Source organism: Pogoniulus pusillus, chromosome 1 (genome assembly GCF_015220805.1).
Source record: "Pogoniulus pusillus isolate bPogPus1 chromosome 1, bPogPus1.pri, whole genome shotgun sequence".
In the NCBI taxonomy this organism is placed as follows: domain Eukaryota; kingdom Metazoa; phylum Chordata; class Aves; order Piciformes; family Lybiidae; genus Pogoniulus; species Pogoniulus pusillus.
In genome coordinates, this window is record NC_087264.1 from 36,952,142 (window position 1) to 36,970,547 (window position 18,406).

At 39.8% G+C, this 18,406-nt stretch overlaps 1 protein-coding gene across 1 annotated transcript in view; it reads left to right on the plus strand.

The window, feature by feature from the left end:
- NUBPL (NUBP iron-sulfur cluster assembly factor, mitochondrial) overlaps positions 1-17,990 on the plus strand; it is a 95,081-nt gene extending 77,091 nt beyond the window's left edge. Inside the window, exons 9-11 of the mRNA XM_064148501.1 lie at positions 2,166-2,286; positions 6,567-6,649; positions 17,100-17,990. Coding sequence (XP_064004571.1) covers positions 2,166-2,286; positions 6,567-6,649; positions 17,100-17,162 — 267 coding nt within the window. The 3' untranslated portion in view covers positions 17,163-17,990. The remainder of the gene's footprint in view (positions 1-2,165; positions 2,287-6,566; positions 6,650-17,099) is intronic.
- Positions 17,991-18,406: the final 416 nt, after the last annotated feature.

Genomic DNA, 18,406 nt, shown 5'->3' on the forward strand with positions numbered 1-18,406 from the left:
TTCTGCTAAGCTGTAAATACAGCTTCATTCCTTAACTTCCAGCTGGCTGAGTCTAGTCTGGGTGATTTTTCTTGGGTGGGGTGGGTAACTCCCAAACCATCACATCCTATTTTGTTGCTTGATAATTAAGTGTGGAAGTTAAGATGAAGTTATTTTAAATCTTATTTTCTATTCTTTATCCATTAAGGGCATGATTTTTCTGCAGTTGCTTGACAGAAAAAATTGGTTCATTGATTTCTGATATGATATAGAGAAAGCTTAAAGGGAAGTTCCTGGAATTTGGAGATTATGTTCTCAGCTGGATTGGCTTTAATATTGCTGAAATTATTGCCAATATGTTTGTAATAAGTCAGGAAATATTACAACTCCTCTTTCTCCTCCCACAGCTTTAATGCCTCTGCCTTAACTCTGTAATCCAACTTTTCCTTGTTGTCTTTTTGACATCTCACCTCAGATCACTCCAGATTTATCACATGAGATATATGTGGGTTGATCTGGTTATTTCTGAAGGGGGAGAGAGAGAGGGGAGGAGGGGTGGAGGGGGTTTGAGTTGGAAGCCTCCTGGGGACTCTGATCGGTCCTGGGAAGGGTATTGTGTTTCTGCATTACTTCTAACTTGCATATAACTGCTTGTAAATTGTGCTAAACTTAAATACAGCTTCATTCTTTAACTTCCAGCTAGCTGAGTCTAGTCTGGGTGATTTTTCTTAACCATTACAAAGTGAAACACTGTAATGTGGAACCTCTTAAAGCGGTGTACAGGGTTAACCCTTTTGGGGGAGTGATCTTGAACCTGGCCCCAGCTGGTCTTTACCCCTCCCCAGGGATGGGTCTGAACACTACCAGGTGATGGTTAGCCCACTCCGGCTTCCTGTTTAAGATCCATACAAACAGGGAGACTTTCTGTTCTCTCTCTCTCTCCCTGCTTGCCAGCATCACAATTCCTGTTTTCCTGCTGCTCTTTGTCTTACAGTGTGGCCATCACCCTCCAAGGTGGACAAAGCCTGTTGCCATCAAATCTGGTTGTATATTTACATATGTTGCACCTTGTTTTCCCTTCCTTATATCTCTATAATTTCCCTACTTCATATACCTTTTATTTATTGTTAAACTTTTTCTTCTTTTAACCTCCAAATCACAGCGAGATTGTTTATTTGGGTGTGCTTACCTTTTTTCTCTCTCCATCTAATTCCTCTTCTTTTGGGAAAAAAGGGGGAAGAGGAAAGGGCATCCTATAAATTGTTATTGGTTCTATCAACTATATTTTGAGTCTCTGGGAAATTTAAATTAGAACTGAGACAAGCAGGTCTTCTGGTGGTGATCAGATGGGTAGAAGCTTTCACCCTGGTGTCTGAATGCTGTTTTCATCACTTCTGTGGAATTCTGTTCTGCCTCGAGGAGCAGTTTTGTTTACTAGGTGAATAAAAGTGAGATCAGTGCTGTCATTAGCATTATTCTACATTGTGGAAGGAGGTGTTTGTGTGTGTGATTTGGCAAATTTTAATTTGGCATATTTTACAAAGATGATGTTGAACACCTGGCATCAACAGAAAGCTACTTAATATGTGTATTTGGCTTCTCTTGTGCTGTGCTTTTTGCCACTTAGTTTCACATTAGTATTTTTTTTTGTTTGATCTTTAAAATGTGTTTCTGCTCTTCAGAAGAATAGCAAATCTGTTTCTTTTTGAAAACATTTCCCAACAGGATAACTTCTAAAAATATCTCAAAAGGTTGTCTGATTGTGTCATTTCTTGTAATGGTATGTTTTCATTTTGTGTTTCCTGAAACTGCAAATTACAAAGCTATAAAACACAACATGAAAATTCTTCCAGCGTTCAGAGTTCACAAATGAGATACTGGCAGGGAGAGTTCTTGGAAATGTAGGCCTGTGCAAGAGGTACATTTTGTTACAAATCAGTTTGGTAGTCTTTGAGAGGTATAAATATGAAGATCTTGAAATAATGCCCAAAATGATTATGCAGCTGAGGTGATATATTTATTGATAAGAGTTGTGATGACATTAATGAGTCTGATTTTACTCCTACTTCCCATTGTAAATGAGTAATCTCTGTCGATTCTTTGCAGCTAATCTCTTTTTTTATTGTCAGAAATGAACACTCATGGCTCAACCCCACATGCCAACATTCCTTTCTTTTACTTAACAGGTTTTAGGTCTGGTTCAAAATATGAGTGTTTTCCAGTGTCCAAAATGTAAGCATGAGACACACATTTTTGGAGCTGATGGTGTAAGGGACCTAGCTAAAACCCTTGGATTGGATGTTTTAGGTAAGGCTACAGAAATTGGGAAGGGGCTTTTTGAAGAAAAATGTGATGGTATTCATGAGCGAAGCATTAACCAAAGTATGGATCGGTGTAATCCTAGATTACTCCATATTCAGACATAATAGAACTAATAATCTAAATAGTTGACTGTCAGAGATTTTGTATGCTCTGTTCCTTACCAGGATCGTTCTTGTAAATGGGATATGGACTGGATATGAAAAGTTCTTGAACTTCATCTTAAATGCCTTTTTTAATTCTAAACTCTTCAGAACAATAACTGTTTTGATAGCCATGTGTTGCATTACCTGAAAATTGTTTTATTATTGATGATACAACAGTTTGTACAAATAACAAAGAATTATGTTTGGGTCTTGTCTAACCTCTATCCGAACCTCCATCCATTCATGTCAGTAGAATTTTTGTCATTTGTTTTATTTAAATAAAATGAGTCGTTACATACTGAAAGGAATAAGGTAATTTGAAATGGAGTTCCTTAAAGCAGTTGTTTTTTGTGCCCATATGAAGATAGGACTCCTGACAGGACAAGGAGTAATGGATGTAAACTACAGCACAGGAAGTTCCACCTTACCTTGAGGAAAAACTTCTTTACTCTAAGAGTCACAGAGCATTGGAACAGGCTGCCCAGAGAGGTTGTGGAGTCTCCTTCCCTAGAGACTTTCAAGACCTGTCTGGATGCATTCCTGTGTGACCTGCACTAGATTATGGTCCTGCTCTAGCAAGAGGGTTGTACTCGGTGATTTATGGAGGTCCCTTCCAACCTCTAACATCCTGTGATCCTGTGAAGTAAGCAGACTGTAATAGTTGCATTGAACTGTTGTTTCAAAGCTAAAGACTAGAAACATACCTATAAACTAAAGGTGCCTGTGGATTAAAATATACTGATCTTAAATATACATTGCTATTTTAAAAAAGCATCTGTTTCAACCTGTGCTGCAAGTCAAAAAAACCCAAAACACAAACAAACAAAACAAAAACCCAGCATAATTAAGTTGGTAAATGGGATAATTACATGTGTTAATGATGTGTTTCCACCTATTACTATAATTATCTCAATGATTTTCCATAGGTGGTTCATTAAAAAGAACCAGGAAGCTCACTTAGAAAGATCAACATTGAAACATCAAGGCCTGACATAAACTTAAGACAGCAAAGCAACACATCATTAAAGATGCGCTTTTGGGCTAGCTTTTAGTTTTTTGAGTATATAATGAGTTGTGATCAGAGCCCAAGGGGACTTCTGCAGCCCAGGGTTATGTGGATGGATGCAAATCCCTCTGCAAGCAGTTGAATCAGGCATACATTTAGATATGCAGGCACAAATGATGCCATTGGTCCCATAGATGGTTTTTCTTATTCCCTTAGAGGCAGAACTCATCATGATTGTATTTAGTTGGGAGTGATGTGAGAGATTTACAGGCTTAGCAGGGTACGGATGAGAAGTATGAACTAAAACAGTGTAAGATACCTTCAAACTGTCACTGAAAGCCATGATTAAGATTAAGAATTCTGCCCCAAGGGTTGAATTCAGAATTACAGTACTTGATCTGATTAGTATGCCCCTCCTTCCAGCAATGACCATTATGTAATAATGCCTTATGTTATGAAAAGAATTACTACTAATAATCTATCTCAAGTGGAAGTTTTATCTCAATGTTTTGATTTTTTTGTTTTAATTCCCATAATATATCCAGTTATTCTTGGCACTTAACATTGCAGTCAGCAATGATGGTTAATATGAGAAAAACAGTGTGATGAGTTCCTATCAAATTCTGTAGTGAAGAATAGTGTAAAAAACTTCTTCAAACTCTTATCAGCCAGACAGCTGGGCAGATGTTTTTGATGTCTTCATGCTTCTGCTAAATTTAGAAGGTTTAAATTTTTTTTTAATTAAAATTGCATTTTGTGTGGTCTTTTAACTTGCACTTGGCTCCTGCAAGTCTTGTTGTGCTCCCCTAGTACCAGAACGATGACGAAAAAGAGGCAGGCTGCCATTTTGTAACAGGACAGTTCTTTTTGTAACTTAGAGATTGTTATGAAGCTTAGAGGGAGGAAGAACTTTTTCATTAACAAAACATCCCTGAGGATAAAAGTGAAGATTAGTCTCTGCATAAAATAATAGCAGAGATTAACTTCTGAGAGATTACACAGTTGCTGTTATTCTATTAACTATATTTAAGGTTAAAAATCTTGTGAAGCACCCCCTAAATATTTTCTTCTCATGAATAAATTTACAGACATTTATGCCTAGAGAAACTTATCCATGACTATAATAAAAAAGAAACGGTTTCATTTGAAAGAAATGGACTACTTTTCATAGATAACAAATTAAAATTCTTCAGAGATTCAGCTCACTAATCACAGAGTCACAGCTTTTTGGTTTGTTATGTATTTGGGATTTTGTTTATATTCCTGTTTGCTTTTGAGTCTGTTTTTTTGGGTTATTTTTTAAATCTCCTAAGGTGTATCAATTTTTTTAATGTTCTGGGTCTTTTTACTACATTGAGCTTCAGTAATTTACAGTGGTGTGTGTTAAATAAATGTTGATAAAATGTATGAATTAAATTCATAGAGTTGAGATTGAATTAAGGTAGGCTGTTTCTACGTGGATCCATGATGCAAAAGGTAGATGTATCTTCCATTCCCAAAGCTGGGGGTAGATGTGGCTGGGTTGGAGAGCAGAAGGACTCTGCAGCGGGACCTTGACCGCCTGGATAGATGGGCAGAGTCCAATAGGATGGCATTCAATAGCTCCAAGTGCAGGGTGCTGCACTTTGGCCACAACAACCCCATGCAGAGATACAGGCTGGGGTCGGAGTGGCTGGAGAGCAGCCAAACAGAGAGGGATCTGGGGGTGCTGATTGATACCTGCCTGAACATGAGCCAGCAGTGTGCCCAGGTGGCCAAGAGAGCCAGTGGTATCCTGGCCTGCATCAGGAATGGTGTGGTCAGCAGGAGCAGGGAGGTTATTCTGCCCCTGTACTCTGCACTGGTTAGACCACACCTTGAGTATTGTGTTCAGCTCTGGGCCTCCCAGTTTAGGAGGGACATCGAGATGCTTGAGCGTGTCCAGAGAAGGGCGACGAGGCTAGTGAGAGGCCTTGAGCACAGCCCTACGAGGAGAGGCTGAGGGAGCTGGGATTGTTTAGCCTGGAGAAGAGGAGGCTCAGGGGTGACCTTATTGCTGTCTACAACTACCTGAAGGGTGGTTGTGGCCAGGAGGAGGTTGCTCTCTTCTCTCAGGTGGCCAGCACCAGAACGAGAGGACACAGCCTCAGGCTGCGCCAGGGGAAATTTAGGCTCGAGGTGAGGAGAAAGTTCTTCACTGAGAGAGTCATTGGGCACTGGAATGGACTGCCTGGGGGGGTGGTGGAGTCACCATCCCTGGAGCTGTTCAAGGCAAGATTGGACGTGGCACTTGGTGCCATGGTCTAGCCTTGAGCTCTGTGGTAAAGGGTTGGACTTGATGATCTATGAGGTCTCTTCCAACCTTGATGATACTGTGATACTGTGAAAGTAGGACTTCAGTCCACTTTATAATGATGTATGTAGCAACAAACTAAACATGGGAATGGTAAGCTTGATTTAATGCTGTATTTCAGAAAGGATATTGAAGAGTGGAATGGGGCTGCTAATTGATTACCCTTCAGAGTGTTCTTTTCCTCTCTGTGACAGTTGCCCTACTTGATATAAAGGCAGAACATTTCTGTTGGAAAGAAGAACAAACTGATTAGTTGTCCACCTTATAATTGTATCCAGGGTCTAATAAGGAAAATAATAAATGCCATTATTGGGAAGTTAAGTATTAGAAAAATGATTTTTGAACAGTGATTAAAATCTTAACGTAGCACTGAGAAGAATATAAAATGAGGAGACAGGCTGAACACTAACTGCGTGATGAGCATTTGCCTGACACTCAAGCAAATTATTCTTATGGATGCATAACACTTTGTACCTCAGCCTGTGTTTTTCTGTGTATTCAGAGCAAAAAAGTGAACTGCCTTCTCCCTATTAAATAACTGCAAAGCATACTGCTTTGCTATTCAGTGAATGAAAAATCCGGGCTATGTTTGGCATTAATTGTTGTGGCTGCACAGAAACTGTACCACAGCCAATTTCCATTTTAAATGCTAATTTTTTGAGATTAAGTAATTCAAAGAATATACCAGAACTTGATTTCAAATTGCTTTAGGGCTCTTGCAGTAATGAAACATTTATGAAATATTAAGTCTTCACATTTGTGTGTCTTGGTGTTTTTGATACAGGAGACGTTCCACTGCATGTTAATATACGGGAGACATGTGATGCAGGGCAGCCCGTTGTCATCTCACAGCCTCAAAGTGATGCCGTAAGTTTGGTGCACAGCACTACCAACCAAAAGCTCTCCTTCAAAAGTGAATGGAGAGGGCTTTGTTTTCACTGCTGTTTGAAAAGAAATGTGGATCTAAATGTAATTTAGGGCAATTAAGTAAAAGGGGTTTGCTTCTTTTCACCTTCCTCTGCTTTCCCAATGCACTCCACTCAAGTTTTGTGGAAAAAAAAGTAACCCAAGCCCTTAATTTTGGAGTGCTGGTCATATGTATTACTACGGTGAGTTTGGTCGTGTGTAATTATGCTGAGTCATTCAGAAGAGTTTTAATCACAAAGTGTTAGGGGTTGGGAGGGACCTGCAAAGGTCATCTAGTCCAACTCCCACCATCGCCAGAGTTAGGCCACCTATAGCAGGTCACACAGGAATGCATCCAGGTGGGTTTTCAGTGTCTCCAAGAGGAGGCTCGACAACCTCTCTGGGCAGCCTGTTCCAGTGTTCTGACATCCTCACAGTTAACTTTTCCTTATGTTCAAGTGGAATCTCCTATATTCCAGCTTGCACCTTTTGCTCCTTGTCTCCTGTCATTGAATATCACTGAGCAGAGCCTGGTTCTGTCCTCCCAGTATTGCCCTTCGCATCTTTATAAACATCAGTCATAGTGAAGACTTGATCCAGATTCTGGCATGCCAAGAAGAGGAATGTCAGTGTCAAACCTCATGAGACCTTGCTGCTCATGTAGGTCCTCAGAAACTGTCAGCTGAGTCTTTGGTAGTTCATCCTGGAAACTGTCAGGGGGTTCTGTCCAGGTGTTTGAAACAAACTCTGTGTGTTGTCAGTACCTGGGTTGCTTTCAGCGGGAAGTGGAACACTTTACACACTAGAGGAAATGGATTTTTCAGTGCATTTACCATAGTATTTTATTGCCAAAGGAAAAAGTAGTTGTCAAGGTGCTGGGAGTCAAACATGAAAGTCTATAAAAGAAAAGCAGTTGCACGTATAAAATTGCACTGATAAAAGTAAGATTAACTAGTGTTTTCTTGCCCTTCTGCTGGAGTTTGTTTGCCAGGCTCTGTAGGGCAGGATGTCGTCTGCCACATGGTGTTTGCACAGTATATGGCATGATGCAGCCTCACTCTTGACTGCTGCTTAGATGTTACTGTAAAAAGAGAAGTGATGAGTGCTAATAATAGATGGTAGAATCAATTAAACATAAGGTAGAAAGTAATTAGGATACATTCTCATGTCATTAACCTTTCTAATATTCTGATTGCTAGGCACATGCTGAAATATCTTTTTCCCTTCCCACTCTTTCAAAAGGGAAAAAAAAAAGAGGGATTAGTACTGTTGATATTATTAACATACCAGTTGGGATTTGGGAGAAACAGTGATGGTCTTAAAGCTGTAACATTTTGTTTTGGCCTGTTGATTTCTAATTGAATGCAGTATTTTCACTAGGCTTGGGCAAGGCCCATGCTGATCCTCTGTGGAATAACATAGTGATTTTGAGTCTAGATCCTTATGAAATGGAATCGTTATACTCCATATGGTAGCTTTATCTGGGAAGCTGGATCAGCAGTGGGAAGGTTTGAATAGATGCATGGCTTAGGTCAAAGTTGAAGTGAAACAGCTGAGCAAACTAAGATGAAAGGCTCAGAGCTCAGAGTATCTGAAATCTATAATAACCAAGAGTCTGTAGCCTGCAGGACTATCAATCTAAAAATTCAAACGTGTGTAGGCTAGCGTTCTGAAAATTGAAAAAGACAATGAAGTCTGGTGTGTTGCCATCTGTTCCTCCTTGGACTGTGTTCTTGGGAACAAAAGGAGGGGTTCTAAACACTATTTGTGGCAATTAAGTTAAATATGAAGAGAAATAAAGATTGACAAACATGTATGACTCTAGGGAAGACTTCTAATATTCTTCTCTGCCATTGTGTCTGTGAGATAATCATTGTCCTCAGGGAATGAGTATTTTTTTAAGATGTAGCTAATCTCTACAGAATGAAAAAGAGTTTCCCTTTATGCCTGGTTTGCTTCTCATTTAGAAGACAGAAAATTTTTGTTGTTCTCCTTTATTTTAAAAGAAAAATTAAATTCTTAGCACATAACGGATGGTGGGAGAGGTCACGTGGGGTCAGGTCCTAATCTTTGATACAACACCCACCACCATGTTCCCCAAATGAAGTGAAATTGTGGCTATTCATGCACGAGCAATCACTGGTTTTCAGAGAACAATGTGCTCAGAGCTGCTGATATTATCTCTTCTCTTGTCACTTAAATGTACATTTTTTTCTGATGCAGAGTTCCGTGCTGGTTTTGTTGGAACATGCTTACGAATCAAATACAAAATTGTAGAACTGAAATAATACCCAACAGGTTCAGACAGTAGGGAATAAAAATGGGGATTGACATCTCGGAAACCCAGCATGCTGTCACCTTCTAAGCTCTGTTAAGACTATAGTAAAGGGTGTTTCTAAAATGTTAGCTAATACTTGGTTTTAGTTCTGGATTTTCCGTGATGTTTGATTTACCTTGCTGATAAAGAAAAATATAGCTCTCACACTATATTAGAAATTTAAAATCTGCAAGCAAACTTGTCCCAATTAATTTTGTTTTAAAGATTAGATATGTTTGGTGGAAAAAGGGAAGTTTCCTTTCCACAACTGGTAAGAAGATGACTAACTGAAACAACCCTTGAGTGGTTGAAAGAAAGAAAATTAGTTGTAGAATTGTGCATGTATGACCTTAGAAAGTTCTTCCTCAGGAAAGGTAGAGAATAAAATTCATCTGCTTATGGAAATGGCTGACTGTATAGCCAAAGGATGTGGAATCTTAATAGCTTGAGTTCTCTGGTGAGCCTGAGACAGTCCCCGTGGAGAAATAAACAATGCTGGTAAAATGCTTTTGCTCTTGGTATAACACTCTCTACATTAGTGTTTCTGTGAACTGAATTCTTTAAATTGTGGGGTTTTTTTTGCATTCTTCATTGACAGAACTTTGTTATGTGCTCTGGAAATGGAATGTTGCTGTACTTGCATGCTAGCCTAAATGGTCTGGGCGGGTCTTAACAGAGAGAAAACAGACACACCACAGCAATAAGGAGAATTGGTAGAAAGCTACAAGAAGCTAGTAATTTCTTGATTTAACCAGCAGTAAGGACTTACCAGACCCTTCTGGAGATAACTGAGAGCCTTGGGAACATTTTCTTCCTTCATCAAGTGGTGGAGATGGATTGGCTACCTAACTAGGGTTTCACGCTTTTTGCTCACCCAAACATGAGAGACTTTCTAGACAGCAAAAGAAAATCCAGAACACTGCTAAAGTGTTAGAATAGGGAAAACAAATGAATAATCCATGACACCAGGTAGAATTGATCATGCTTAGATGTCAGGGAACCTCCTAAGGACCATGAGAAGAAACCAGTAGCAAAACAGGTGATTAGAAGAGATATCTTGAAGTTTGTGGATAAGAGAGCTCGAAACAACAGTAAGAGATACAAAAGAAGATTAACTGCAGTGAGGTCATTCTTCCACCAAATATGTTATTTAAATAACTGGTGAACTCTCTGTCAGCAAAGGAGAAGGGTAAGCAGAGGTTCCTAAGAGCTTTTCACTGTGAGCACAAAACCCAGGGAAGCGTGTGACAGTTGGTGGCTGTCTTGTGAGGACTTTCTGATAGAAATATTTTGGTAAATCAGAGCCTTGGTGGCACAGTGGATTTGTTAATACCTTGCTAGAACAGACAGACAAGCTGTGACTGTCAAGCACAAAACTCCCATCTGTTTCAAGATGAAAGCAGCAGCTCAGGCAAGTGCAAAATACTTTTGCTGGGCTAGTGTGTCCCTTCACCTCCTAAAAGCTAGGGAGTGTTGCTGGGGTAGACATTTCAGTGAGGAGTCTGAGGCAAGCAATAAATGTTGTCTCCCATCTTCTTGTCTTGACAATTAGGTGATTAAAAAACCAACCTAACAGAAGTTGTGTAGGGAAGATGGTTTACCAGGGATCAAGTATTCAGGACGGCAGAAAAGTCACAAAAGAACATTTAGGTTTCACCTCTTGCCCTGCTCTACTATAAAAGAGAGAATGAGCCCTCATGGCAAAACTACAAAGAGGATGACTGCTTTTGGAAGAAAATCTGAATTAAATAAAAAAGATAGAAGTCAGTTCCCTAAGTGTTTTCTTGGCACTTACTATTTTGGAAAACATTTAGAATCTATTATGGAAAAATAAATTTATCCTCTTTTTTCATAAAAATTGAGAGGAGTACATTGGGAAAACAGAGGAAGCAATCATATATAGCATCATGTTGGACCCTCAGATCATGTGGCTGTTTGCAAGTATGCACAAACTGAGCCTTCCTGCAGCAAGAAACCCAGGACCTGTAGCTGGAAAACTTGCTTAATGATATTCTATCCAGCTTGCAATAAATACAAACTCCCCATACTTCTTGGGGAAAGTTCAGCCCTCTTGCAGATTTCATATAATCATATATATTAGTGAAGGATTTTGAGGCCAGTAAATTGCATATAGATTTGTAACAAGAGAGAAAAAGCCCAATCAGGTGGAGAGCAGGGGTGCAAGGCATCATCAGTTTGACATAACAGAGTTAAGTAAGTCTGGGTGAAAATCCCTTTTCAATTAAGTTACAAAGTCCTTACAGAATCACAGAATTAACCAGGTTGGAAAAGATCTTCGAGATCACCAAATCCAACCTATCACCTAACACCTTCTAAATCACTGAACCATGGCACTAAGTGCCTCATCCAGTCTCCTTTTAAACACCTCCAGGGACAGGGACTGTACCACCTCCCCGGGCCAATACCAATCACTCTTTCTGAGAAGAATGTCTTCCTAATATCCAGATTAAACCTGTCCTGGTGTAGTTTGAGACTGTGTCCTCATGTTCTGTCATTGGATGCCTGGGAGAAGAGAGCAACCACTGCCTGGCTACAGCCTCCCTTCAGGTAGTTATAAGGAGAAGTGAGGACTCCCCTGAGTCCCTGCTCCTCCAGGCTAAACCCAGCTCTGTAAGCCTCTCCTTGTAGGGTTGTGCTCCAGCCCCCTCACCAGCCTTGTTGCCTTTCTGGACACATTCAGGCACCTCAACATCTTTTCTTACTGTGGTGTTATCCAAAGGTACAGTGACATTTGCAATCAGAAAGACTTGGGTTTTTTTTAGAATTCTCTGAAAGAGTGATGTGTGAGTAGAGTAAATATGTATAACATTTTAAAGTTTGCAAGAAATAGTTGGAGAACAATTGTTCTAGTGGTAGCAAATAAGGTTTGCTATTGTTTAGCTGTCATTAATAATTCCATTTAGTGTGTTTCCTCCAGGGTGTGATATCTTTGAAAGCAAACCCAACCCAGAAGAAGGATACATGATATGATATATAGTATGTCTTATCATCAAGGCTTCCTTTGAATGATCATAGTAACATTTGTTATGTGTAGAAATCAAGAAATCATAGAATCAACCAGGTTGGAAGAGACCTCCAAGATCAGCCAGTCCAACCTAGCACCCAGCCCTATCCAGTCAACTAGACCATGGCACTAAGTGCCTCAGCCAGGCTTTTCTTGAACACCTCCAGGGATGGTGACTCCACCACCTCTCTGGGGAGCCCATTCCAATGGGAAATCACTCTCTCTGTGAAGAACTTCCTCCTAACATCCAGCCTAGGACTCCCCCAGCACAACTTGAGACTGTGTCCCCTTGTTCTGTTGCTGGTTGTCTGGGAGAAGAGAGCAACCCCCACCTGGCTACAGCCTCCCTTCAGGTAGTTGTAGACAGCAATGAGGTCCCCCCTGATCCTCCTCTTCTCCAGGCTAAACAATCCCAGCTCCCTCAGGTTTGACAGTACAGGGTTTAGATAGTACAAAGCATCATCAGACTCTTCTGGAGAAGATGCTGAGGCATTTGAAGCATGTTGCTATATTGCATGTGAATTGCACTTATCTAGTGATACAGCTTTTCTGGGCAGAATGTCTTTTTTTGATGTGACAGCACCTGATGGTCTACACCTACAGTGGCTTCTTGCAGCTAGCAGTGTTTCCCAGCTGAGACTTTCTTGGAGGACAGTTTGGCTTTTTCAGCTGCTGATACCTAAGAGTGACAGGAAGTTTCCTGTGAGCACCAAGGAATTTTTTTTAAGGTATTATTCAGGAAACATCCAATTTACGTAGCCATTTCCTCTATATCATCTTGTGATTTACAGATTAAAATGCTCTTTCTGTACTGACGTTTTGTTGCAGCTTATCAAGAATTGCCAATATATATAAAGAAGAAACTTAGGATAGAGCTGCCCAGATGGAATGGGAAATGCTCTGGGCTTCTTGCAGCAATCAGAAATATCTCTGAGTGACATGAAGCTTTTATCTGAAGTGGAAGCTCATTTAAAGACGTGTTTATCATCATGATTTTACTGCCTTCAGACTTGACCACAGTGAAATACAGACAACAAAGGGCAGCTCCAGGCATGTACTGAAGGCTGAAGTTTTGTCAATGAAACAAGCAATTTCCATGAAAACTAAAGCTATTTAAAAATCTGATTGAACTGGGAAATGGACTGTGGTTGAGCAAAGAGAATGCCAATAAGAACAAAACCTGTCACCTCCCCTTATTTCTATGCAGATGGTAGATAAGTCTAGTATTTGTCTTTGTGATAGTCACTATTTGTTTAGTTGCTCATTGTTCATGGTTGCTAGTTTCCTTGTGGGAAGTATAAGCCCTTAACAGCTCAGTTGAACATATTTAAATACCTGATCCTTCTTTGTAGGTGTGGTAGCATCCACAGCATTTGTTATTTGGGACTTGAGTAGATTCTCTCTTGGCTTGCTGGCCTGCACAAAGCATCCTAATAGAAGTTAGAATGCAGTACCAGGATTTGCACACTTACAGTGTGCTTGGCTTGCAAGTGGGTGATGGGACCATGTGATGGTTTGGGAGTTACCCACCTCCCTATTATGAAATCCATAAGACTAGACTGAGCCAGCTGGAAGTTAAGGAATGAAGCTTTATATTTACAGCTTAGCACGATATGCAAGCAGATACTTACAATATTTACAGCTACCTACAGAAATATACAACTTAAGAGTAATAGAGAAACACAACACCCCTCCCAGAAACCAGAGTCCCCAGGAGGGGCTCCTAGCCACCCTTTCAGCTTCTTTCCACCCCTCTGCCTTATCCCAGAGTTTGCCTTAAGTGCAAGGCGAGTCTTAAGGATCGGCAAGGCAGGTTAGAAGCAGAAGGATTAGTTACATAGAAGCAGCCCAGGAAGAAAAAAAATCACAGACACCAACTCTGACAGAGACACACACTGACTGTCTTATCTATATTTGTATTCTTGTTTTTATACATTTCAGCAAGCCTATGAGTGAGGCACTCATCACCATTGTTTCCTTTTCACAGCCTATAGTCTAATTGTTCTCATTAAAATATTCCAGTTAACCTCAAACTAGTTTTTTCTGAGTTGCTGGTCTGAAGTTGTTTGTATGCAGTGATTTGGGTTAAGGTGAATGTGACTTTGACTCATACTCATGTTGGTAGGTAAATTGTGTTTTTTATTTGTGTGTCCATTGTATTTGACAATGGAAGCAACTGTAAGGAGCTGTTTGCAGGCCAAGAGCTGCATTCCAGTGGAAGGCAAGCTAGCAGATCAAGCCAAGCCACTGCAATCCAGGAGAACAGGGTAAGGTCAGCTATGACCTGTAGGGTCAGTTTGCAGTAATCTTAGCAGTGATGCATGCTTAGGTAAGATTTATTAGGGAGACTGAAACTCTGTAGCTGAAAGGCTTACATTTCTCTAGGATTATCATAGAGCTTAATTAGATGAGCTAGTAAAAGGACTTGCAGTTTAAAATCTACCCCATGTCTATTAACCCATGACAGAATAATGAATCAAGATATTATGATTATTTAGGTTAAGAAGGACTTTACAGTCCTTTTCCTGATTAACTTTGTTACACATTCTCTGTTTCCTACTGCAGGATCATGATGTCATTAGTCACTTCTTCATCTGCTATACTCTCTCAGTCCTGAGAAAGTTTGTAATTCAAAGAATGAAGCACTCTTTTCTGGCAGTAAGAGGTGGGCAGTCTCTGGAATGGCCATTAGCTAGCTCAGTTCTCTGAACATCACCTTCCTCCCCTGCCTCTGCCCTCCTCAGTGCTGTTCTCAGACCCTTTCTAGGCAGCCTTTGTAATGAGCGAGTCTGGTCTGTTTCTAGGGCATTCTGTCTTCCTGTGCACTTCATCCTCTTGAAGCAGAGAGAAGTGTTTGGCTTTCAGCTAACATGTTACTGTTAAATATAGAGTTGTCCATCTGCAAAAAAATGCTTTCAGAAAGACAGTCCTTTAGACCTTCCAAACCATAAAAGGAAAAACTGATCTGTAAACTTCACTTTCATCCTATTAAAATGGTTTTGAATGATGAATAAGAACTAATCTTTTACTTTTTCTTCTCTGACTTTCACCCAAAAAGTGAACAAAGAAATTACTCCATTTTCCATTGCAATTCATCTTATTTTGCTTAGCAACGATGGATTAAACAGCTGAACTGAACTGCTCAGTGTGGTTCTGTCTACAGATACCATATTGAAAAGATCATGAGTAGGAGAAACCATTCTGTGCTTGCAGGGTTGTTCTTATGTAATGAAAGGCATATTGACAGTCACTGAGATTCCATGTAGACCTTTTAATTATGTTGATTGATGGACAGGTCCTCATTTATAGCTGAATTATTTGTTCAGGGATAGGAAACTAAGGCTTGAAATAGTTGGATTTGTCCAAGACAAGTTGCTGGTAGATTTCTGTAAGGACATATATGAGATACTGGTCTGTTCAAGATAAGAAGTAGTTGTCTAGGAGCACAAAAAATGAATGCGTAGCAGACAAGGCTAATTCCTCCTAGCCCTAGGGCTAGATAGTAGGAGGCTACAAATAGTTGCTCCAGCAACATTCTGCTAGAAAGTGGCAGATGAGAGTTCCTGTACCTTGTGAAGCTGCTGCCCAGACAGTCATTAACTGGAGTTTTGGAAAAAATCCCAAACAACTAGTTTATTGGGAACTTGACATAGGGTTAACACTCACATAGGAAATCAGGTCTCCCAAGCAGAATATCTGTTTGCTGCTGTGTGCCACGAACCTTGACCAAAGGTGTCTTTGCCTGGATCAAGTGAAGCTCTTTGCAGTACTGTTTAGCTCAGTTTTAATAGTGGAGCTAGTTGATGGTCCTACATGATTATAGCTTATGCATGCATATGCTGCTTATAATCTTGATTTACGTACAGAACCTCTTCTGTCTCAACTATGTACAAACCCACTGTCCTGTGTTACTAGTTCTGCACCAGCAGCTACAATTTTTACAATCTGTTTGGTCAATTCTGGAGCATAAATAGCCTGGGAGATCTCTCAAGAGGGACGAATTTTCCATGAAACATGTTAGTTGGCTCATTAAGATACATTACTTGATTTTTACAATGTAGGAGCTGCCTGTGGGACTACTGAAGATGTTTCCACCTGGAATGCTTCTGCACCAAATACTCAAATACTTAACTGCAAAGGCAGCTTGACTTCAGTCAGTCACTGTATTTCAAGTTGGTCCATTTTCTTATCTAAGCACATGGCTAGCTGGGGAGTAGTTTAGACCACTCAGGCAATTGTAATGGATGTTGCATGTGCGCACAGCTGTACTACCTAGGGTTGTCCAGTCCAGAGAAGAGAAGTCTCTCAGGAGACCTAATAGTGGCCTTCCAGTATCTGAAGAGGGTCTACAGGAAGTTTTAAGAGGGACTGTTCACAAAGGCAAGGGACAATGGTTTGAAATTAGAAAAGAGTAGATTAAATTGCATGTTGGGAGCAAGTTATTTACCATGAGGATGGTGGACCACTGCAACACATTGTCCTGGGAGGCAGTTGAGGCCTCACCTCTGGAGATATTCAAGGTCAGGCTTGACAAGGCTCTTAGCAAACTGACCTAGAGGAGGAAGTCTCTGCTCATTGCAGAGGGCTTGGACTAGATGGCCTTTGGAGGTCACTTCTGACCCAAAGGTTAACGTTGGTGTTTTCTCTGATTCTGTTTCTCATTCCTGTGCACAGTACGTCTCAATCTTCAGGATAAGGGAAGTTTATAACTAATAGTACCTGTGGGACTAAAGAGTTTCCTTTCCTCTCAACACTTCTCCAGATAATCTTGATTCTGTTTGCCATTTTAAGACAAATTGCTTGGTCAAGTTCTGTTCTCAGAATAATAACAAAGTTAAATTTTACAGCAAACCCCCCCCCCCCCCCCCTTCCCAGCATTTTAAATAACAGTTGTGCTTCGCTAGCATATAATTCTTCTTGCACACAAAACTGGCTAAATTGAACCTGTTTACTGTAACATCTTTGGATTTTTATTGAAGGTATGTGAAAGAACAGATATCTGATGAGATGTAAAATATTCCTCTTTACAGAAAATGAAAGTTGCTAAATAAATGTTTCTGTTTTTACAGGCTAAAGCCTATCTAAAGATAGCTACGGAAATAGTAAGACGACTGCCAGTGCCTCCTGCTTGAAGTGTTTATTACTGAAACTTGCCAAAATGTGAGGGTTTTTTTGGTGCAACCAAAGGAGAAGACTCTTAATACCTGATGGTCTGGATGCAGTATTTTAGTTCTTGGGACTTTTTTTTTTAGGAATTAAATTATGATTGTGTTTTTCAAATTATTGTTTGGCCATAAGTATGCAGAAGATGATAGATGGCATTTAACTGCTGGATTGTAACATCATGAAGCAAGAAGGGATGAAGTTCCTATTTCACATGCCCTGCTGTAAGAACAAGAATGAAACCCATCCACTTCAGCCAAGCAAAAGTATGAGAGAGATGTCAAGGCACAAGTCCTGCTTGAAAAATGGCACTTGCTGTACTCCATTTTCTATCAGTTTTAGTTCAACTTTTTACTTGGTTGACTGCCAAGCTGTCCTTAATTCTGCAAGATTTTAAGAAGCAAATTTAGTTATGTAACTGCAGTACTTCTCTGTGTCCATCTTAAAATAAAATTAAATGCTGTGCATTCTAGCGATGGTTCATGAGCAAATTCATTCATTACTGGATAATGTTCCATCATGAGGCAGTTCTCAGTTTAGTGGAGAATGGATTACATGACCCTGGGGCTTATTCTTAACTTCTTTGCGTTATAATAGACCCAAAAGTAAGACTAGGTAAGCAATTTCTCCACTGAAAAACAGATGTGTCTGATCTCAGTTTACCAGTGGATGCAGATGATCAATATAAATTCAATGTATGATGCATATTCCTATTACAATGCAGCAACTTGGAATCTGGATGTAAAGAAATATTTTTTGAAGGAAAGAAAAATGTCATTAAACTCTCTGGCCTTCTAGTTTGTTTTTTCATTGCCTGATATTTCTGTGATCTTCATTTATGTGTTGCTGTGTGGAAGCTGAAAAATCTGTCTTCAGGGAATGAATTTCATTTACAATTAGATGTTGGAGTTGACATTTAGGGTTTTTCATTTGCATAATCAAATACAGGTATCTTAAAAGTTACATCATCACTGGAATTCAGCAGTAGTGCTATGTTGACCTCTGTGGGACCAAGATTTGCCCTGTAGTCCAAATAATTATTCATAATCGTGGAGTGTAGTTTGGTTGTTTTGTTACTGAAGTAATATAGCATAAAAAGTTGTTAGACATTTGCATGAAGAATATTTATGTGATATGTATCCTGAATTTATATGGGAAACCTAGACACAAATCACAGATTGAATTTCAAGCTTAGGTAATTCTGTAAACGTAG